At 42.9% G+C, this 24,296-nt stretch overlaps 1 protein-coding gene across 1 annotated transcript; it reads right to left on the reverse strand.

Annotated features, from left to right (window-relative positions):
- Positions 1–1,454: 1,454 nt before the first annotated feature.
- Positions 1,455–24,146, reverse strand: LOC310786473 (galanin receptor type 1-like; the record flags this gene model as incomplete). The annotated part of the gene is made up of 3 exons (XM_083647698.1): positions 1,455–1,775; positions 23,293–23,358; positions 23,481–24,146. 3 exons carry the CDS (start codon positions 24,144–24,146, stop codon positions 1,455–1,457), a joined length of 1,053 nt encoding a protein of 350 aa, XP_083503824.1.
- Positions 24,147–24,296: the final 150 nt, after the last annotated feature.

Below are 24,296 nucleotides of genomic sequence, written 5' to 3' on the forward strand. Positions count from 1 at the left end.
CAGACTATGGGTCATCAATATGCAATATGAAGTGAGTCATGTTCATTTTAGAAAAGTCCACAACTTCCAGAGATACACATATATACAGTATAATAATGTATGATAAGGTCAGACCACAGCAGTCAAAGGTCCCATTCCTATATTGTTACGTTTACAGATTTTGTTTCACATACTGTGGCTCAGAATAGCAATAATGTTCTTCATGATATTTTGAAAATAAATGTAGTTTTGTATGTATCGATTGAATGAATTTGAAAACAAAGTCATCACAGTACTGGCCACTGATTGGTTGACAACAGCAGCTCTTCTAATTGAAATTAGGTGCTACAAACTGGCCTGATTATAAGGATTTCAGTAGTTATTTAGTAAGGGGAACCAATCAGGACCAAGTCCAGTTGTGATGCATTGGCTGGTGTTAGTCTGCACCTGCCTCTAAAAACTTTTAACCACCACAAAATGAAATGTCTCCATTAAGCATTGTTGTGATTTTATCTATCTAACTCAAGTATTTTTACATCAACCTAGAATAGTGGAAATAATAGGGCCCCTTTAATGCATTTTAATGTTGTGACGATTTTAAGGACTAAAGTTGCCACATCACATAAATCTGGTGTTCCACACCATGATTATTTAATTTCACAGGATTTCCCAACAAATAAATGTTATGTTTAGAAAGACAGGAATGGACTTGATACACAGCTCTAACAGGCTGAGTCAGGAGAGCACATATATAAGGTTAGCACATTTTTAGCATTAAGCTTTCACAGGCATATATGAATATCAGCTTTTAGCATGATACCAATGGCAAGTGAAAGATACAGACAGTATTTAATATTTACAACCATTTTTTAAAAAGCGTTTCCCACCCTGAGCACAATGGGATGCTTTCCCTTACACTATGTACCCGGTGACTCCTCTTCAGACAGAAAGACTTGACATTATACATTCAACGGAATAAATTATTTTACTTCAACAAAAGCCTCTGACTTTGTTGACTTGTATAAATAATTAGATGTAATGTAATGAGATGGTATATGTAATAATGGACACAATGAAAATCACTTCAGAGGGAGTATCACTGTCACATCCTCTGTTACAGTAGCCACAGTGGTGCAGGTATACGTATAAAGTGAACAGCGCTTATGTGGAACAGTACCGCTGTTACACATGACAAGCAAAAATCCACATCCATTCATGTCTGACAATTTTGTCTCAATGTGTCATGTCAATGGTCATGTCATAAATGGAGCACATTGCCACCTTGAAGTTATTTTCATATCACATAGTGGGGCAGTTAACCATAACAATTGTGCATTTTGCGATGCAAGCATATAATTGGGTACACTTATAGCCAAAGGCGCGGCATTCCCAAAATACTTTGACATGGGGCATTTTAGGGGGGTTGGTGGGGTTATTATGGAATTTTTAGCTAAGTTGCCCCAGTAACACCTCAGTCAAACGTTGGTGCAGTTAGTAGAGGGTGGAGTGTCCGCCTTGCTGCGGATCTCCTTGATGTCGTTGAGCGGGGAGTCGCTGGTACCGATCTGACATTTGAACACTTGCTTGTAAGCTGTCCTGAAGTTCTCCGACAGGAAGGCGTAGATGACCGGGTTGACAGAGGAGTTGCTGTAAGCCAGGCAGTGGGCGGCCACCCGAAACACGAAGGAGGCCTGGTTCAGCGGGAAGGTCCCAAACTCCACCCAGAGGTAAACTACGTGATGGGGGAGCCAAGACAGACAGAACACCACCACCACGACCAGCACCGTCTGAGCAGTCTGCCATTCACACATGAGGAACGGAGAAGAGAGAGGGGTAGGGAACATAGTCAGTGCCCTCAAGGACAAAAATGCATGGCTACACTGACATGCCATAGCCCTACTTGTATTTAGGTTGAAGGAATACTGGCCCATTGGTCAACTAACCCATTAAGTGACCAGAACAAAGACACCAACACCATCCATCCATATGTCCCCATTTGCACATTTTCTCAAGTGCTGTTGAGTGATAGTGGTCCATTAGCATTATCTCAAACATGAGAAAATGAGAATGTAGAAACTGTAAAGCTAAATGGTAATGTAAGTAATCTGGCTATTTTGTGCAGGAGGCTTCGTGAAATAAAAAAATATGGTGTAAAATAATGTAGTTTTGAACTACCAGGGGCTACTTTCACCTTAAATACTGTCGTCTAAAAGCAAACCTGGCAACATTTAATTTTTACTTTCTTTACAGTATCTACCAGGGACCATTTTCTCTGTTTACCACATGCTACCACACAACACACAGGGACACGGGTCTATTAACATCCATCCTGATCCATTTGCGATGTGGGGGATCTTGAACACGTAATGAGAGACTGACTGCTGCTCGAGGTCCATATCCACTTTTATGTGTCATGAACATCCATCAATATTTGCAAATTACAAACAATATATTACTAGACTATTAGATATCACATTAGGATAGGCTACATAAATGTATGCAACATTAATTTAAAAAGCATATCGCCCTATACTGTGTAAACCATCCAGTCACGTGAACTCACATTTGTGTTCTGAGAGACCGTCTGGCCTCTGACCCGGGGCGGGTATTTTCAGAATCCACAACGCCGACGGGCCAATCAGGGACCTACCTCGTAGTTGACATTGTAAACGGCCAATCAGGAACACCACTGGCAAAACAGTAATGGTTTTCTCCATGACTCTCCAGCTCGAGCAGTAACGTCAACGTTCAACAATTAAACAAGAACAGGAGTATGTAACAGCGGAGTTTCTCGGAGTGGAGTTGGATTTGACTGGATCAGACACTGATTGGCTGAAGGACTGGCTACTTCTACCCATTGAAATTACTGTGCACAGCTCAGAGTTCAGACGGATCCACGGAACGAAACAGAATGCGAGTTCACGGATCCGGATGGTTTTTAACCAGGCAACTATACTCTGAATTTATGTCATAAAGTTTTATTTCAGGCTAAAAAGGGGTGTAAACTGAATTTAAGTGGGTTCAACAACTTCACCCTCTACACTGTGAGGGAAGTGGTGGATATAATTTACTTTGCCAAAGCTGTCAGTAAAGCCAAAGGTTACAATTACATGGATCCTAATCCGCATCATTACACCACTGCATTCCGAGGTCGAGAGCTGAGCTAATTGGTTCACAGCACGGTAAAGACAAACGAGTGTAAAAAAGATATACATTGAGGAGCCTGAAATGAATTAGAAATGGCGCTGCTATGAATTGTGCCACATCGAGGCCTGCTTGATGTCTCACTATGTAACTATCACAAATGACATAGCCTAAGTGATGTGGGTGTTAGTGACTTGACATATAGACAAGTTTCCTGGGCACTCCCGGTTTGCTTCCGGACTCGGCCGCGATATGTCTGTCTTTTCCGGTGTTTGTGAATACAGTCAGAGAAGCGTAACGTACTAGCGTAGTAGCCATAGCGACCGCCGAAAAAATGCAAACTTGGGATCATTCTCCGAGTCTCCTGTCTAACGAAAGAGTGTCTATCCCACACCCGTTGACAGTGGACACATGGGAAGATAATGGTCCCTATCGTTGCATCGGCGCTGTTTCTAGGCCGAGCGCCTGGCCCAGCTCAAATCAGTGGGCGTGGACCAGCGCACTTGATATCGTCGTGCTGGCGCTAGACGCAGCCTCAACCATTACAACCACGCCTTTTAAGCGTAAAATTATGCACCGTCATGCTCATTGGATAACTGCAATAAACGAATCGCACGCTTGCCTTTTTAGCTCCAATTCCAGTGATCCCGCAAAACCAGACGAAAGCCAAACGCTCTGCCCCCCCCCCCTCCCTTCATCCAGTCTGTCTGTCTGCATTATAGGCTATTATTCCATATTATTATGCTTCTCAAACCAATCTAACTGCAGTTTCAATACTGCAAGCATGTAAATACGCTACACTATAGCAAGATCAAAGTGAAAATAATGTTCTAAACGCATCAGCTAGAAAAATATAGCCTATTAGATTGGTGAAAGTTTGTCCAGAAAGATATCATTTTCTCTCGCCTGCTGCAGGAAGGATGATGCACATAAATATAGCCTACATTATGTAAAGTCATTGCATAAATGTGTTTTTATTGTAAAACTAAATGTGGAGTAGGGCCAAGTTATTGGAGCGGACATCACAGTATAGCAGATGACAGTAGAAGCTTCCGAAGCGCGTTCCGCTGTCACTTGTCTAAATCACGTTAAATCCACACAGGGTATATATAGGCTCAAGAGGACATATATGTTTCACATAGGGTGGTGTTTCATTTCGATGTTTTATTTGGTCCAATATTGAAATGTTCTACAATTGCAGGTTGTCTTACCATTACACATTATTTTAGATCTACCTTTTATATCTATTTCGGCTCATTTGGTTGCTATTTAGTAGCGAAATGGAGGACCCAATTGCATGCTGGGACAGGGACATTCACAGGCAGTAAACTTACAACTGCTATTTCCTATGGGAAGCTGGGTGCTGCTATGTGTTGTGTCTGTCTGAGCGAGGGAGTCAGAGAGAGAGAGAGAAGGGTGACAGAGAAGCGGCAGAAGAGCACTGGCGCACTGAATAGGCCTGGTTTCAGAGAGAGACAGAGAAGGGTGACAGGGGAGAGGCAGCAGAAGAGCACTGGCGCACTGAATAGGCCTGGTTTTCAAAGGCGCAAAGCGCTAAATTTACGGCAGGTGCGAAGATAGCAGTACGCCGAGATTTAAGGCCGACACGCCCACTTTGGCCCATTCTGGGACTGCGCCACGCCCATTCGGCCTAAAGCGCATTTGGCAGCCTAAAGCCATATTGATATCGTCCCAAAACAGGCGCAAGGCACGTTTTTTTGCGTTTAAGGCCCGTTTTAGCGCCGAAGGCTTGTGGGAGAATAGGGCCCAATATGTGTAAATGGCCGAACGTAACTACAGGCAGGATATAACGTATTTTGAGGAATCAATGGCGGTGGACGGCAATGATATGAACAATCTCAAAAGCTCCGAAGCGTCAGCCAGACTAACGTTAGGTTACAGTCCTCTCCTCTGTCACAGTCAGTCAGACTAACGTTAGGCTACAGTCCTCTCCTCTGTCACAGTCAGTCAGACTAATGTTAGGTTACAGTGACAGTACTCTCTCACAGTCAGACTAACGTTAGGTTACAGTCCTCTCCTCTCTCAGTCAGCCAGACTAACGTTAGGTTACTGTCCTCTCCTCTGTCAACAGTCACTCAGACTAACGTTAGGTTACAGTCCTCTCCTCTCTCACAGTCAGCCAGACTAACGTTAGGTTACTGTCATCTCCTCTGTCACAGTCAGTCAGACTAACGTTAGGTTCCAGTCATCTCCTCTGTCATAGTCAGCCAGACTAACGTTAGGTGTCTCTCCATTCAAAAACAACACAGTTTGCCTAGATCACTGCAAAACATGACATGCTGTGTGTAGCCTCCACACAATGGGGCTACACACGGTAAATCATGGTAAATACGCAGCACATACCTGCCGTGGTAAACAGAAGAAGGCTGGGATATTAACTTTAAGGCAACTCACTTCTAGACTTGAATGAAATTGTATTCACTTACTATCTGCTCCATGGATTACCCTTTTACAATTTCGGAGCCAAAATTGTAACATACAAACGTTGCTATTTTACAATTTTTTGGGAGATCGTTTATTATTCAGCAGAGCAGAGTGCTTTCAAAAGATTATTCAGCAGAGCAGAGCAGAGTGCTTTCAAAAGATTATTCAGCAGAGCAGAGTGCTTTCAAAAGATTATTCAGCAGAGCAGAGTGCTTTCAAAAGATTATTCAGCAGAGCAGAGTGCTTTCAAAAGATTATTCAGCAGAGCAGAGTGCTTTCAAAAGATTATTCAGCAGAGCAGAGTGCTTTCAAAAGATTATTCAGCAGAGCGGAGTGCTTTCAAAAGATTATTCAGCAGAGCGGAGTGCTTTCAAAAGATTATTCAGCAGAGCAGAGTGCTTTCAAAAGATTATTCAGCAGAGCAGAGTGCTTTCAAAAGATTATTCAGCAGAGCAGAGTGCTTTCAAAAGATTATTCAGCAGAGCAGAGTGCTTTCAAAAGATTATTCAGCAGAGCAGAGCAGAGTGCTTTCAAAAGATTATTCAGCAGAGCGGAGTGCTTTCAAAAGATTATTCAGCAGAAATTGAGTAATGCTCACATTCAAGTAGGTAAAATATGAACATACAGTAGATACATATAGAATAGCAATAAGACAATAACAAAGAAATAAAGGTATACAATAAAGTGTCAAATATGTGCCATATCCTATGGTAATTATCAAAGTACCTTTTGACCCCTAGGGAGGCAGATATTGATTTGCAAACTCTTTGGCACGCCATACACTACAACCCTGGTAGTACTATTTGTGTAAACAAACTGCATTTGGACTGAACCATATTGATTTTTAACAACAATTTTTGCCAATATCTGCCCAATATATCAGGCTAACCCTAATGAACACACACAGACACAGTGGTCCCTATCGTTGCATCGGCGCTGTTTCTAGGCCGAACGCCTGCCGCAGCTCAAATCAGTGGGCGTGGACAAGCGCACTTGATATCGTCGTGCTGGCGCTAGACGCAGCCTCAACCATTACAACCACGCCTTTTAAGCGTAAAATTATGCACCGTCATGCTCATTGGATAACTGCAATAAACGAATTGCACGCTTGCCTTTTTAGCTCCAATTCCAGTGATCCCGCAAAACCAGACGAAAGCCAAATGCTCTGCCCCCCCCCCCCCCCCCTCCCTTCATCCAGTCTGTCTGTCTGCATTATAGGCTATTATTCCATATTATTATGCTTCTCAAACCAATCTAACTGCAGTTTCAATACTGCGAGCATGTAAATACGCTACACTATAGCAAGATCAAAGTGAAAATAATGTTCTAAAGGCATCAGCTACAAAAATATAGCCTATCCCTATATGATGAGATTAATTTTATATTGGTGAAAGTTTGTTCAGAACGATATTGTTTTCTCTCCCCTGCTGCAGGTAGAATGATGCACATAAATATACCCTACATTATGTAAAGTCATTGCATAAATGTGTTTTTATTGTAAAACTAAATGTGAAGTTGGGCCAAGTTATTGGAGCGGACATCACAGTATAGCACATGCGCGTTCTGAAGCGCGTTCCGCTGACACTTATCTAAATGACGTTAAATCGACAAAGGATATATATAGGCCCAGGAGGACATATATGTTTCACTTAGGGTGGTGTTTTAATTTCGATGATTTATTTGGTCCAATATTGAAATGTTCTACAATTGCAGGCTGTGTTACCATTACACATTATTTTAGATCGACCTTTTATATCTATTTCGCCTCATTTGGTTGCTATTTAGTAGCGAAATTTAGTACCCAATTGCATGCTGGGGCATTCACAGGCAGTCAGAGACAGACAGTCGTATTGTGCCTGTCAGACTGCCTGCAGCCTCAAAGCGGTACGGACGGAGTTGTTTTACCCAGGCTGGAAGCGTTGTCACACAGGCTTGTGACAGTAACTCAACGCGGAAGGATTTATTTCACAATAAACTGGTAAACGCACACCAATGCCTGCTCCTGTCAGTAGGAGAGAGGGAGAGAGTGACACAGAGAAGGGTGACAGAGGAGAGAGGGGAGGGACTGGCCCACTGAATAGGCCTGCTTTTCAAAGGCGCAAGGCGCTAAATTAACGGCAGGTCGGAAGATAGGAGTACGCCGGTATTTAGCGCCGACACGCCCACTTTGGCCCATTCTGGGACTGCGCCACGCCCATTCGGCCTAAAGCGCATTTGGCAGCCTAAAGCCATATTGATATCGTCCCAAAACAGGCGCAAGGCACGTTTTTTTGCGTTTAAGGCCCGTTTTAGCGCCGAAGGCCTGTGGAAGAATAGGGCCCAGTAACTACTGTATGGAGAAGTTGCCACAGTTGTAGTGGGGAAGTAGGGGCAATAATATGTTTGGATAGTCTCAAGGAAACATTCATAACTCCACTTTTATTACTATTATTTAACAGGGGGGAGCATAAAAACACAATAAAGGTAATTAAAATACTTTTGAGCCCTACACAAAAACGGTTTTCAGAGATAGAATCCATGTCCTTCTGCCAGACTGTTCTAGGCTTCACCCTCGGGCTCTGTTGGCTATTTGAGGCTTCTTTCTCGATTTATTATTATTCCTGTTCCTAAGAAAGCAAGCTGCAAGGAAAATAATGACTTTCGTCCAGTTGCTTTGACTTCAGTTGTCATGAAGTGTTTAGAGAAAATCACTATCAACCTAGGGAAAACTGAAGTCAGCTGTTCTTTGGATCCTTTTCAGTTTGGGTGTAATAGAGGTCCGGATAATGCGGCCTCAGCCATGGTTTATATATTTTATATTTTTATATATTTTTTTGCCATTTTATATCTAAGCACTTAGAGGATCCTACCTCTTATGATCCACTTTTATTTGTAGATTTTAGTTCAGCATTTAACACGGTACAGCCGCATCTTTTAATTGAGAAGTTGAATGGGCTCAATGTCCACCCTCAAGTCTTATTAAATGGTACCATTCCTTTTTAACCATTCGCACACAGCGGGTCAGTGTTAATGGAACTCTTTCAGAACCCTGAACACCGGAGCCTCTCAGGCTATAGTAAGTTCACCTGTGCTTTTTACTTTATACACCAATGAGTGCAGAAGCTTCTATCCTAACAATCACATCATTCAATTTTCTGACAATACTGCCATTTTAGCTCTAATTAATAATGATTGACCTATCTGACTATTACTCTGAAATTCAAAGGTTTGTAAAATGGTGTGATGATAACTGCCTGGTTTTAAATGTTAAGACTGAGGAGATGGTGTTCGACCCCAGAGGTGTTGGGAACCACAGGCCTGTGGGCATCCACACAAGCAATCCATCTCGCAGGTCTCCTCATACAAGTACTGTATCTTGTGTTTTTTGTTGATAACTCACTAACCTGGAACACCCATGTAGACAGTCTGTGTAGCAGACTACAACAATGTCTGCACTTCCTACGCCGCCTTAGAGTTCATGGTGTTGACCAAAAATGTATGTTACTTTTTTATCAGTCTGTATTAGAGAGTCTCATCAGATACGGCATTGGAACAGACTGCATGGAAGATTATAGGGGTGAAAGATCATTCATCCCTGCAGTCTAATTTTTGAGCAGCCATTAGAATAGTTTCTGACCCCTCCCATGTCTTACATGCTGAGTATGAGTTACTGCCCTCTGGGAGGAGGTTTAGAGTCTCACGCTGCAGACTAAACAGATTTAAAAAATATTTTAACCCTAACCCCTAAAAAATATTTTATTTCAGTTAAACTTTTAAATAGCGCCAGATAAACGGCTGTGCAATTATCGAATATCGATATCTACACATGAAACTTAGCTGCGCAATTATCGATATACATAGATATTAAATAATGTAACTAGACTATGAAACACTGGATTGCAGTGGGGTGAAGTAGTTCCTAAACCTGCCGAGTTGCCCGACTCATTCCATTGTGTGTCTAATGTATACAGTGTGGGGCCCTATCGTTGCATCGGCGTAGAAACTGCGTTTAGGGCCTGGCGCAGCCCAGATTAGTGGGTGTGGACCAGCGCACTCGATATCTTGGTGTCGGCGCTCAAACATTATAACCACGCCTTTTAAGCGTAAAATTATGCACAGTCTGCTCATTGGTGAAGTGCAGTAAATAGTCACAAGCTTGCCTTTTAAGCTCCAATTCCACGGAGAAATCCAGTAAAACCAGACAAGCCAAGCGCTCTGCTCCCCCCCCCCTTCCTTCATCCCGTCTGTCTCCATATATAGGCTATTATTCCATATTATTATGCTTCTCAAACCAATCTAACTGCAGTTTAAATACTGCAAGCATGTAAATACGCTACACTATAGCAAGATCAAAGTGAAAAGAATGTTCTAAACGCATCAGCTAGAAAAATATAGCCTATCCCTATATGATGAGATTAATTAGATTGGTGAAAGTTTGTCCAGAAAGATATCGTTTTCTCTCCCCTGCTGCAGGTAGGATGATGCACATAAATATAGCCTACATTATGTAAAGTCATTGCAGAAATGTGTTTTTATTGTAAAACTAAATGTGAAGTAGGGCCAAGTTATTGGAGCAGACATCACAGTATAGCACATGACAGTAGAAGCGCGTTATGCTGTCACTTATCTAAATCACGTTAAATCGACGAGGGATATATATAGGCCCAGGATGACATATATGTTTCACATAGGGTGGTGTTTTCATTTCGATGTTTTATTTGGTCCAATATTGAAATGTTCTACAATTGCAGGTTGTGTTACCATTACACATCTATTTCGGCTCATTTGGTTGCTATTTAGTAGCGAAATGGATTAGCCCATTGCATGCTGGGAGATTTCACATGCCAGGCAGTGAACTTACAACTTCTTTTTTATGGGACGTGTGTTGTCTGTCTGAGCGAGGGAGTCAGAGAGAGAGAGTCGTATTGTGCCTATCAGACTGATGAGCCACCCGTTCTGAGCAAGAGAGAGAGAGTGACACAGAGAAGGGTGACAGAGGAGAGCCAGAGGAGAGCCAGAGGAGCGCTCCGCGCAACCAGCGCACTGAATAGGCCTGGTTTTCAAAAGCGCAAAGCGCTAAATTTACGCCAGGTGGGAAGATATCATTAGGCCGGTATTTAAGGCCGAAACGCCCATTCTCGCCCATTCAGGGAGTGCGCCACGCCCATTCCGCCTAAAGCGCATTTGGCAGCCTAAAGCCATGTTGATATCTTCCCCAGGCAGGCGCAAGGCACGTTTTTTTGCGTTTAAGGCCCGTTTTAGCGCCGAAGGCCTGTGGGAGAATAGGGCCCTATGTGTCTTGACGGTATTGATGATTGGGCTTCCCTGATTGTGTTTTGCCAGACATTTCATTGTGCAGATACATTTTATACCTTTTTACTTGTTATTACAGTAATGCATTTGTTGTCTGTTTTATTAACATGTGTTTGTACGCGTCTGTTCTTATGGCTGCAGTATGGGTGTAAGCCCAAGACAAATTTCCCACCTATGGGACAATAAAGTGAATGTTGAATCTGTAGAGCTGGCTTATCAGTATTGATTACTGTCAGATAAACAGTGGATAGAAAACTGCAGTTAGCAAAGTCCTGAGAGCCAATGGTGGTTTAGTAAACTGAGAATATTAATAAACTGGGCAATGGGGGGGGGGTGTCACAAAAATGATAATCAACCCGCTATGTTCAGGCTTGACTTTCCTTGTGCATTTGTGTCCCACCTCGCGATGTTTCCTTTCATTTTTGACGTCCCTACCAGGCTCCGTGGGTAGAACTATTTTAGATCCAGGGTCTGGCAGATGATGATGTGGAACATATCAGTGTAGCATCAAAGTGAATCCAAACAAAGAATGGCAGCTTGTGTCTGGGAGGCTATGGCATGTCTGTCTGTGTAAAAGCCCAAAGAGTGCGGGATATTTCTTCTAACCCCTGGAGCCAGTTCTGCATGAGTCACATGCCCACTGCAGAGAAAACTGAATTTACGTGCCAGTGCCAAAGCAGTGATGAGTTGACAGAAGAGGCCACAATCTATCCTGGAGGTAACTGAAACCCTGATGCGGTGACAACTGTCAAGGGCTGCACAACAATTCCCAATTATTTGGCCCTGAGAGCAACTTTTTTAAAGCTTTATTTATTCAGGGGAGTCTCACTGAGAGCAATGTGCTCTATTTCAGGAGCGCCATGTTCACAGTCACACACACATTCACACATGGAAGCTGACCAGTACAACCACCACAGTCTGATCTGCTCGCCACTGAGCAGCTCCACTGGAGAGGTTGGGGTTAAAGGCCTTGCTCAAAAGCCCATCAGTGGTAGTAATGAGGGAGGGGCAAGCGCTGCCTTTTCACTTTGCCCACCCACATCTATCCTGCTGATCCCGGGAATTTAACCGACAACCTTCTGGTCACAAGTTTGCTTATCTAACCATTGGGCCACCACACAGAATTGTGACAGCTAGCCTAACTTTGTGCTACTAGCAGTCAAGTCAACAACGCACCAGTCACGTGATACATTACATTACATTACATTACGTCATTTGGCAGACGCTTTTATCCAAAGCGACTTACAATAACACATTTTTTGTCAGCAATAGAGCAATCAACTATGGAGCACAGTCTATGACAACTACAACTTCTGAAGGAACAGTGGTACAAGTTTAGGTTAGTGGTACAAGTTTAGGTTAGTTTTCTTTTTCTTTTTTTTTTTTTTTTTTTTTAATAAAGAGAGAGAACAAAGTTAGATCAAGAAGGGCCCAGATGGAGCCTGAAAAGGTGTGTCTTTAGTCTTTTCCGAAAGATCGGCAGTGATTCAGCCGTCCTGACCGAAGGTGGAAGCTCGTTCCACCATTGAGGTGCCAGGGACGAGAAGAGTCGAGATCGGGATGAGCGACTTTTGAGCCCCCGTAGTGAAGGAGGGGCGAGGCGACCTGCACTGGTGGAGGAGCGAAGGGAGCGCTGAGAGGTTTGGAACCTGACCATAGATTGCAGGTACAGGGGAGCTGACTGGTGTACTGCCCTGTAGGCCAGTACCAGTGTCTTGAATTTGATGCGGGCCGAGATGGGAAGCCAGTGGAGCTCCTGGAAGAGGGGAGTGACGTGAGAGAATTTGGGTTGGTTGAATACCAGACGGGCTGCAGCGTTCTGAATGAGCTGAAGCGGTCGGATGTCGGTGGCAGGTAGGCCGGCCAGGAGCACGTTGCAGTAGTCCAGGCGGGAGGAGACAAGAGACTGGACCAGGAGTTGAGTCTCTTCTCTTGTGAGAAAGGGACGGATTTTGCGGATGTTGTAGAGAGAGAACCTACAGGAGCGTGCTGTAGCAGCTATGTTGGCTGAGCAAGACAGCTGGTTGTCAAGGATCACCCCAAGGTTCTTAACTGTTTGGGAGAGAAGTACAGTGGTGTTGTCAATGGAGATGGAGAGATCTGCGAGAGGGCAGTCTTTTCCTGGGAGGAAGAGTAGCTCTGTCTTACCAAGGTTGAGCTTGAGGTGGTGGGCAGACATCCAGTCGCCAATGTCTTTGAGGCATGCAGAGATGCGAGCCTCGATTTGAGTGTCGGAGGGGGGGAAGGAAAGGAAAAGCTGGGTGTCATCAGCATAGCAGTGATAAGAAAAGCCATGAGAAGAGATCACATAGGCAAGAGATCTGATATAGAGAAGGAAAAGTAAGGGGCCCAGGACTGAGCCCTGGGGGACACCGGTGGTAAGAGGACAGGATCTGGAGAGGGACCCTCTCCATGAGACCTGGTATGAGCGGTTCGAGAGGTAGAAAGCAAACCAGGAGAGTGCAGAACCTGAAATGCCGAGGTCAGACAGAGTGGAAAGAAGGATTTGGTGGTTGACTGTATCGAAGGCAGCAGACAGGTCAAGGAGGACAAGAACAGAGGAGAGGGATGAGGCCTTAGCAGTGTGAAGGGCCTCTGTGACAGCAAGAAGAGCTGTCTCAGTGGAGTGAGAAGCCTTGAAACCGGACTGTAGAGGGTCCAGGAGGTCATTTTGGGAGAGATAGAGAGAAAGTTGTTTGGACGCTGCTCGTTCGAGGGTTTTGGAAAGGAATGAGAGAAGAGAGACAGGTCTGTAGTTGTGAGTAGCAGTAGGGTCAAGGGAGGGTTTCTTGAGCAGAGGCTTGACTCTTGCAGTCTTTAGAGCAAGTGGAACAAGACCAGAGGACAGAGAGGAGTTAATGAAGGTAGTGAGGAAGGGAGATATGTTAGGTGAGATGGTTTGGAGGAGAGAGGAAGGGATAGGATCGAGGGGGCAGTAAGTGGCTCGGTTCGAGCTGATGAGTTTAAGCACTTCATCGGGAGAGAGGGGAGAGAAGGAAGGAAATCCAGGGACAGGGGGCCGAGGAGCAGGATTGGAGTCGGGAGTGTTAGTGAGGGTGCCTGGAGGATGGAAGGAGGAGCTGATGTCATCCACCTTTTTAGTAAAGAAGGTTACAAAATCATCAGCAGAGAGGGAGGAGGGAGGGGGAGGGGAGGGAGGGTTGAGGAGCGTGGAGAAGGTGGAGAACAGTTTACTGGGGTTGGATGCAGAGGACTGGATTTCAGAGATGAAGAAGGAGGTTTTTGCTTTGGAGACAGCAGCGGTGAAGTTGGAGTGGATAAGGTGGTAGGAAGAGAGATCATCAGGGAGATGTGATTTTCTCCATTTTCTCTCAGCTGCCCGAAGCTCAGTTCGATAAGTTCTGAGCTTCTGAGATCAAAGTAGAATTATGAATACCAGAGATTATTTTCAGATAACTTCAAGGCAAGAATCCGAAATAAAGCACTCCAGCCTGTATGTGTATGTAGGTATCTTACTACTCCTCTTCTATTCATTTTATTCACTTTGCCTGCTTTTCTGTTTGATCTTATAGCCCAAAGTATCCTTATCTCTCTTCCACAAAGGCAGCTACAGCATAAATCAAGCTATATTCATTCAGATCATCTGAGAAACAGGAGCTCTGTGAAGTTGCATTATGATTGATAGATGGGGCATGGGGCTCTAAGACTTTTCATCACCCAACTGACTTTCACAACTTGACCGTATGAATTATAATTAATGAATTCAATGTGTTAGGCTCCGGTAGCTGTCTCGCCTTTGCTGCATGCATATATTTAATGCCAAGCAAAAATGATACAAAAAGAAAAAGTAAAAAAAAAAATCTAATTTGGATACTGTAGGCTTCCTCCTATCCGCTAATGTGAAATCTCCTGGATGTTTTACCCTTCTGAATATTTCTGCATGTGGCTAAAACTCTTAATGAATTTGTGCATATTGGATTTCCATCGTCTCCATACTCCCAATATCAGTGACTTATTCAATATGAAATGAAGCTGGAGCAGTGTAGCGAGCTGAAATGAGCAGTGCTCAGATCAGTTGGGTGCCATCACTGGAGGAGTTTTACAGTATTTCCACTGAGATGGATGCTGATATTGCTTGCTGCAGAAATATCAGGAAATAGTATTTTGATATTGTCATTAACTCATTGAGTGCCAAGGACGAGTATGTTCGTCAATTCAGATACTAACGTAGAGTGCCAAGGACGAGTATGTTCGTCAATTGCGTTTTTTGACGGTGGGACGTGGATCAAAGCCTCAGGCATCTCCTGTACAAATATTGTAGCTATTGAAGGTGTATAACCTATTTTACGGACTCATTAGGTGGCGACAGTGCTCTCCAGATTAGAGAAAGGTCCGGAAAACAGCAGGAAAAAGCCCCGTGATGAAAGAGAAACCGCTCATGCTGCAGCCAGAGCCATATAGATTGCTCTGTCTGCAGCTGACGTTGGCTGCGAACAGCAGTCAATCCGCGCCCACAACTGAGCCCCTCTGCCTCTGTCTGTCTGTCTGCATAGTTTCTCCACACGATTAGCCGCCAGAAAGGCAGCACCCGACGCCGAAGGGCCAAACCTTTCCCTGCAGTCCGGTTTGGCATTTCCGTGTCGCGCTGGGAGCCAGCGCACAAAAACGGAGCGCTCCGAAAATAGACTGGGTGCGTGTTAGGCTGTGTGTTTAGTGTGGGGAGGAGTTTGCAGCTGAGGGGGGGAGAGGGGGGTGGGGCACCCAGGGCACCACACAACTACACCACGTCACTACATCAGAAAATATTAGCCTCAGACTCAGTGAATGTGCTTGAAATGCTTCATTTCACAAAAGGCGGAATAACTCAGCTACTAATTTGAAACGTGTCTTTTTGCTCAAAACAACCTATCTTCTCCGGCTCATAACTAAAATGGAAAATGGAAATGGAAAATGGAAAATGGAAATGGAAAATGGTATCAATAAACTTTTTTTTGCAGATGATAGAAGAGAGTCTCATCGTTCTTTGTGCGTGTTCGGTGTTTACATAGTAATATCACACAATATTCTGTGGGCCTCGAGATATCACTGAAAACGCTCTGAAACTCTGGCACTGGGAGCGTCCGTTCTCCAAAGGTGGCTGGCACTCAATGAGTTAACAACGTGATGACACACTGTCATTTCTCCTAGGTATTAGTCCTTATATAGGGCGGTAATTGAATTGAAATGAATCGTCCATAATCTTGGAATCAGATCATATCTATAAGTTACACTAGGATGGATGCTACACAACAGACTGAGTCAACTCTGACCTGCCCCGGATGTGCTTCAGAAGAAGAAGAGAAGCGCTTTTGTTTGGTAACAGAAGAAGAAGAGAAAACCACAGAAGAAGAAGAGAAGCACATCCGAGGCATGTCAATGTTGACTCAGTTTTTTGTGTAGCTATGGTGTAGCAGCCTAGCTTAGCCTATAGATATGATCTGATGTCAAGATTATGGATGATTCATTTCAATTCAATTGGCGCTCGTATGGAATAAGACCATATATGGATTACAAAGAGCAGCAGGAGATAAAGCTGGAGGTGCTATCTGTGTGACGGACAGCAAACAGAGCAGGCTGTTGGCAGCACGGAGGTACGTTACATCGCTAATTCATGTTCTCTATATCATATAATAACCATATTGAGCCGTTGTGTGTCGGAAAATAAGCTTTTGACTAGACATCAATACAATCATTTCAGATGCCCCGTTTTCCTCGTTTTCAGGTTGCAGTTCAAACTGATTATCGTTTCTGCTGATGCTAATCAAAATGAAGTTGTCAGGGTGAATTAAACCTATTTAAAGCTGGAAATACGGTTCAGGGTGTAAAAAACGGAATTCCCCTTTAATGATTTTAGCCAAAGGACATCACACAAGGTAGAAAGCCAAAACAATTATATAATTGCGCACTGTGTGTCTAGCTTCCCGGACGCATAGGCGAGCTTTTACGCATGATTACGCACAGTTCTACAGGTCCGAAAGAAGTGTGTGGAGCTGTCAAATGTCTTGAAACTGTATCCAGATATGTGCTATGGATTAGCCTACTGGTCATACAGATTGTGCGTAAAAGTGATGCATAGCTGTGTTCTCGTCAGAATTGATTGATATGAGAGGGAGAGAGAGCAGGTGCCACGCACAACGACAACCGCTGACACAAGCTAAACCAGATTAAACCTAGGGCCGCTTGATTATGGCAAAAATCATAATCACGATTATTTTTGATTGATATTGAGATCACGATTATTTAACACGATTACTCATTGACATTGAGAACATCATGCATTTATTGAACATTGACAATGGCTTTTCTTTTTAACATTGGATGTCTTTGGATTTTAGATATAATTGAAAATAAATAAATAAGTGAAAATAAATAATAAAAGTGCAAAGATTTAAAAATAAAATAAATATACAGTAGTAGGCCTACTATGTTGCAGTGAACTGCCACAACCAACTGCAACTATTAATCTACATTCAATATGTTGGTAAACATCTGAACTAGTAGTCCTTAAACCTCACACTAGCCAAAATAGTGTCACAGAAAATGACGTGTACACAGTATCTGTGATCAATCAGTGAAAACGGTATTTATTTACCGTTGTTTAATTAAGTGGAATGAAAACAGTCGGGACATATGTTGCCAACAGCAAATTAGTGTTCATATTTCATCAAAACTAACCAAATGAGAACGCTATTGAGTAACGTTCGTTTACATTACATTAAATTACTAATTTGGCAGATGCTTTTATCCAAAGCGACTTACGTTTAGGTTCATAATAGGCTATTGTTAATGTTTATCTGTGAGGTCGTTAGCTGTTGAATATGCGGTCGCATTGTAAAGAGTGTCCTGAATCGATGACTGTGTTGCGGTGGCAGGAGTAACTAGATGGGGCTTTGTCTTTTTGTTCGTTTAGCGTTATTGCTTGGTCATAGACCACTTTGTGAGTGGATTTCAAGTGATTAAACAAAGAGGGAGAGGTCGTGTTGCGAGGTGCAGCCACGACCGCGCATATCTTGACAGGTGGGTCAAAACTCGCATCGCAATTCCGTGCTGTATATTCGCATCGCTCTTGATGTGTAAGGACCTTTAAACTCGGCGAAACCATAGTGTTTCCACCCCACATACATTGTTTTACCTCTCCTCTCGACCAGCGGCTCTCTTTCTGTGACTTCTGTCATGTTATTCTTGTGCTACCACGGAAATAAGCAGGGAGGAGAAACGTGCCGTGGCTCTTCACATGACAGTCATTCACAACTCGAGCTGAAACGAAACAGTGTGCTTTGGGCTTTGGGGGAGGGGCCGAGCAAAGGAAGGGATGCGCTTGATTTGTAACGCAAGACAGAACGAGAGTGACAAGAGCCGCAAAATCGTTTTATGTCGATTATCTTGTTTTCATAATCGTGGACAGCCCAAATCGTAATCATGATTGAAATTCGATTAATCGCCCAGCCCTAATTAAACCACTAAACCAGTGTAATGATTTACCGTCATTATAGACTTCATAAAGCAAATACTGCCCCTACTCTGCAAACCCATCTGCTAATTTTCCAGATTCTGTCACAAATCACAACCAGAAAGACTACGAACACAGGAGGAAAAAGATAACATATGATAGATCATTCATATATTTTACTTACTACATATTGTAGTTACTGTAAATCTGTGTTTTGCTGTCCATGCTGTGTGTGCTGTGTGTTGTATTGTTTATGCACCGGAATCGATATGGTAATTACTTTATGTTGGTGTGTCTGATAATCCCATGTGGGATGGGTCATGTAACTTGTCCTGACACGTAAATAAAACTTTCATTCATTCATTCATTCATCACAGGCCTACTGCACGGCGGCAGGAGTAAAAAAAATAACAACATTCTACTACAACAACAACAACAACAACAACAACAACATATATGCGGGGGGGAACAGCATCTTACGTTATTCTCTAAGTCTAACGCATTCTCCTAACGAAAATCGTTCAAACGAAACGTGTGTTGCAGGCAGCGTGTATCAAAAAATGTGTCCCCCAGGCAGCGTGTGTTACAGAAAATTACGTCCCTCTCATTTTGAAAATATGTAAAATCAAAAAAAACTGTAGGTCGCTCGTTGGCTTGCATCCAGCCTTAAAGCTCGTTATATAAGGATTTTTCGAAATCTCTAAGGAGAAAATGAATGGGGACTTCTCGGACCAGGTGATGTCAAAGAACGTCATGTGACTCTTGAGCTTTATAGACCAGAATGTAATGCAGCCACAAGACATGTTGTATGGGGCCCTATTCTCCCACAGGCCTTCGGCGCTAAAACGGGCCTTAAACGCAAAAAAACGTGCCTTGCGCCTGTCTCGGGAAGATATCAACATGGCTTTAGGCTGGTAAATGCGCTTTAGGCTGAATGGGCGTGGCGCACTCCCTGAATGGGCGAGAATGGGCGTGTCGGCCTTAAATACCGGCCTAATGATATCTTCCCACCTGGCGTAAATTTAGCGCTTTGCGCTTTTGAAAAGCAGGCCTATTCAGTGCGGAACGCTCCTCTGGCTCTCCTCTGTCACCCTTCTCTGTGTCACTCGGGGTCAGCTCGCCATTCCGAAGTGTCGGCATTCCGATCATTGACTTCTATGCTTTTCGGAGAGGCGGTCCTTTTTATCTCCAAAAAATGTTTCGCCGAGAGGTTAGGTTCTGGGGGAGGCTCGCAATGGCGAGACAGATCTCAATTTTGTCGGAATGCCGGTATTTCGGAGTGCCGACATTTCGGAATGCCGAGGTGTCCCCGTGTCACTCCCTCTCTCTCCTCAGTCTGACAGGCACAATACGACTCTCTCTGACTCCCTCACTCAGACAGACACAACACATGTCCCATAGGAAAAAGAAGTTGTAAGTTCACTGCCTGGCAGGTGAAATCTCCCACCATGCATTGGGCTGCTCCATTTCGCTACTAAATAGCAACCAAATGAGCCGAAATAGATATAAAGGTAGATCTAAATAATGTGTAATGGTAACACAAACTGCAATTGTAGAACATTTCAATATTGGACCAAATAAAACATCGAAATGAAAACACCACCCTATGTGAAACATATATGTCATATTGGGGCTATATATATCCCTTGTAGATTTAACGTGATTTAGATAAGTGACAGCGTAACGCGCTTCTACTGTCATGTGCTATACTGTCCCCCCTGCTATACTGCCCTACTTCACATTTAGTTTTACAATAAAAACACATTTCTGCAATGACTTTACATAATGTAGGCTATATTTATGTGCATCATCCTACCTGCAGCAGGGGAGAGAAAACGATATCTTTCTGGACAAACTTTCACCAATCTAATTAATCTCATCATATAGGGATAGGCTATATTTTTCTATCTGATGCGTTTAGAACATTCTTTTCACTTTGATCTTGATAGTGTAGCGTATTTACATGCTTGCAGTATTTAAACTGCAGTTAGATTGGTTTGAGAAGCATAATAATATGGAATAATAGCCTATATATGGAGACAGACAGACGGGATGAAGGGAGGGGGGGGGGAGCAGAGCTTGGCTTGTCTGGTTTTACTGGATTTCTCCGTGGAATTGGAGCTGAAAAGTGAAGCATGTGCTTCGTTTACTGCACTTACCCAATGACCAGATAGTGCATAATTTTGCGCTTAAGGCGTGGTTGTAATGCTTTAGGCTGCTTGTAGCGCCGATACCAAGATATCGAGTGGGCTGGTCCACGCCCACTGATCAGCGCTGCGCCAGGCGCTCAGCGCAGTTTAAAGGCTGATGCAACGATAGGGGCCATGTTGTCATAAATCACTACTGTATAACTGGAGTACAAATACAGCAGGTTGAGGGAAAGTGGGTACACCAAAAAAGTAAATTACAACACTTATAACTGTTGGGATGCATTGAACATCATAGATTGACATGCAGTGTAAGAGTGTCAGCGATATTACTTTTTTCCAAAGCGAAACTAGCCGCTATACTACTATAATATCTGTAAGGTGTCATGACTCAACTCTACTATATGGATCTCTGTATGGTGTGATGACTCAACTCTAGCTTGGTGACTTGGTTGTAACTGTCTTTAAACATTGTGCTTCCTGCCATATGCCGAAGGCTGCTATAATGTTTGTCTAGATACATTTCAGAACAGCGGAGAGAGCAAACTTACTCTCCACAGCTGTGACTGAAGTTACATTTCACAGGCTTGGTGTTACGGTGAGCTTGCCAATGCCAAACGTGGAGTGCACAAACATATGATGCAATGTTTCTTGGAACAACCTGTCTCTATGCACCAGGGACGCTGCAGTTTTTCATCCTGTGCAGTTTTTTCATTTGTCTCATTTGATTTTCATCAAATTGTCCGGTTAAAGGTCCCAGTTAGCTTATCATTTCTTACAATGGTAAGCTAACTTTGTGATGCCACAAAGTTACAGGAGTCAGCTCAGAGTTTTTCAGTCTCGGTTTTCTAATATGGATTATGTGGATTTAGTTGGCGACCGTGCACGCACATCCAACACCTTTATAAACAGAGAGTCAAGGGAAATCCTGTTTTACACAAAAGCAACCTTTTAAAGCTACACTTCTTTTGGTTAGATAGATAGATAGATTTATTTGATGATCCGTTAAAAAAAAAAAAATGCCATACATTAAATGTACATGCAATTCCAAAAAAAAGGCGAATCTGTGAATTAGGCTCAAACTGATATATTTAAAAAGAAATGCATGATTTAAATGTATAGCATCACTTTTAGCAGAATTACACCAGTTTACATTTGTTGTTACCTTACTAAGATGTGTTTGTGTTAATTGAGTGCATTCTACAGTATCTCTTTCCACATGATTTACAGCATAACAATACATACCAAGGTAATGATATACAGTACAGTATTATCATTGTTTGCCAACCACTTCTCTTCTATCATAAAGCTGTCACCATAATTCTCATATTCCCTCTACAGATCAGTTTCACCTCATCGAATGAGGACATTCTACAGTAAATCATCAAGATATCAGAATCTACTGTTTGAATTGTTACTTTAAGCCTGATTCAATAAAGCATCTGTGTTTAAGGTGCCCAGCAGACCTAGACATTCTCACCAACCAATCTTTTCCTTAATCATCCGACTAGGTTTCTGTGTGGGCGCACAGTATAGTGTTAGACCCATAGAGGATTTTGAAGGTCTATATGTATGTATATGTGTGTGTATGTGTGTGTGTGTGTATATACAGTATATATATATATATATATATATATATATATATATATATATATATATATATAGGATGAATCAGCATGACATCGCTTATATTTTGACATTCTGAGTGAGAGCAGAAATAGCTCAAGAGTTTGATGTATAATATGCTTATATATATATATATATATATATATATATATATATATATATATATATATATATATATATATATATATTATATATATATATACACACACACACAAGGGATCAGCCGAGCAGCATTTTGGTAAACAAACCGCGTCACTGGGTGGCAACGGCAATGGAACCATATGGAGCTTGAGCTTTGGGAGGCTTGAGTGTCTGACTCTAGCCAGCTGACCCTGTTTACATGTTAAAAACTGCGACGGTTCACACAACTTTAAGACGACATGCATATTATACAGTACATCAAACTCTTGAGCTATTTCTGCTCTCACTCAATGTATATATCATATATATACATTATAGATATATATCATTGGAGACTGTTTTATATCTGTTGTTAGAGAGGAACCTTGATTATGCAGCAGACGACACTGACTGTCCAATATGTGATATGTAATAAAAGGGAATGTTGGCTTGGTTGGTCTAACCCTACTTCTCTTAGCACAAGGAGCAGTTATCAGCTCCTGCTGCTAAACTGGCCAGCGAACATACAATAAAGTGTGCAGCAGCAGGTCATTGTCAGGGAGTTAAATGACCATCACCAGGAATACTGGAGGGTAGAGGGCAGTCATTTTGATCAAGTGTGCCAAATTAACTGAGATCAATGCAGTGTCTACTTGGAGTTATAGTAGCTCTACATCACTATGCAATTATTTTGTCACTATGCCTAAAAAAGAAGGAAACCTGTTTCCTGTGCTGGGGTGTACAGGTGGGGTCATTTTGAGGTACAGTATATGGTGCAGCCTTGTCCCTTACTAAATATAGGTCAATGTACCTGTCACACACCCTAATGGTCCATGATGAACTTGTGTTTTAATCATGGCTTCAAGAGAAGAAACGGCTACAGCCCAGGCTAATGGACTGTGAAATGTAATGCAAATATTCAAACAACTAACTATGACAATAGTTTTCAAAGCATCTGTTATCTAATGTTTTATTCAGACGTTATAACTAGTTACATTCACTAAGTTTGTAATTAGCAGAAAACTCATTACATGGAATGCCTCACCCCCTCCAACCCTTCATCAACAGGTTTTGTATAATAATACATACCTTTTTCTTTGATGCCTCTGACTTTTTGGACATATTTCTGAGTTTTTTGTGTAAGTGATTCAAAACCTGTAAGGCAAGAAAGAAAGGTCAGATAGAAATTTGATAATTGCCCCAATGCCATAATCCTACTTTTGATCAACAAAAACCATATGAACATTTAAATGGGCTATTATAGGGATTTTTCTTACCTTTGCGTAACAGAAGGAGATCAGCAGGAGGGGCAAAACATAACCAAAAACAAACGTGCAAACCACATAGACCTTCTTCTGGTTTTGATCTGGCCACACTTCCCAGCAAAAAGTGTGGTTCTCTCCTCTGTGAAATATGTTCTGGTAATACATCACAGGCGCGGCCATGGCCAGAGAGAGTATCCAAATGACCACCACGCCGATGAAAGCATGCTTGGCCACCCGGATGGAAGAGGACTTTCTGGAGTGCACGATGGCAATGTAGCGGTCCACCGACATAGCAGATAACGTGAAGATGCTCACCAGCATGGACACGGTGAAGAAATAATGGATGAATTTGCAAATGAAGGCGCCCAGCACCCACGTCGGCATCATGTAGATGGTCGACTGGAAAGGGATACAGAAGAGCAGGTAGGAGAGGTCTGCTATGCTGAGGTTGAGGATGAAAATGTTGGTCGTGCTCCGCGGTTTCCCCGGTTTACTGCGGGCCAGCACGGTGATCACCATGGAGTTCCCCACCACGCCGAGCGTAAAGATTAGCCCGAAAATCAGCAGCGTGATCACATTATCCGCGCCGATCCCGAATAAAAGTTTCTCGTCTTCTTCCTCCAGACCGCTGCGGTTCGTCGGCTCTTCCAAAGGGAAGAACAACTCTGACACGTTCATGTTTTCTTACAGATCAACTTAATAGGCTACTTTCAGATTTCAGATTCACCGATGCGACTGTGCGTAAATGCATGGCACACGCATCACTGCAAGTCCCCCAGCTGCTTTATTGCTGAGATTTATTTTACACCTAAACCCCTCTAAGCTTTG

Source organism: Poromitra crassiceps (genome assembly GCF_964638095.1).
Source record: "Poromitra crassiceps genome assembly, chromosome: 1".
In the NCBI taxonomy this organism is placed as follows: domain Eukaryota; kingdom Metazoa; phylum Chordata; class Actinopteri; order Beryciformes; family Melamphaidae; genus Poromitra; species Poromitra crassiceps.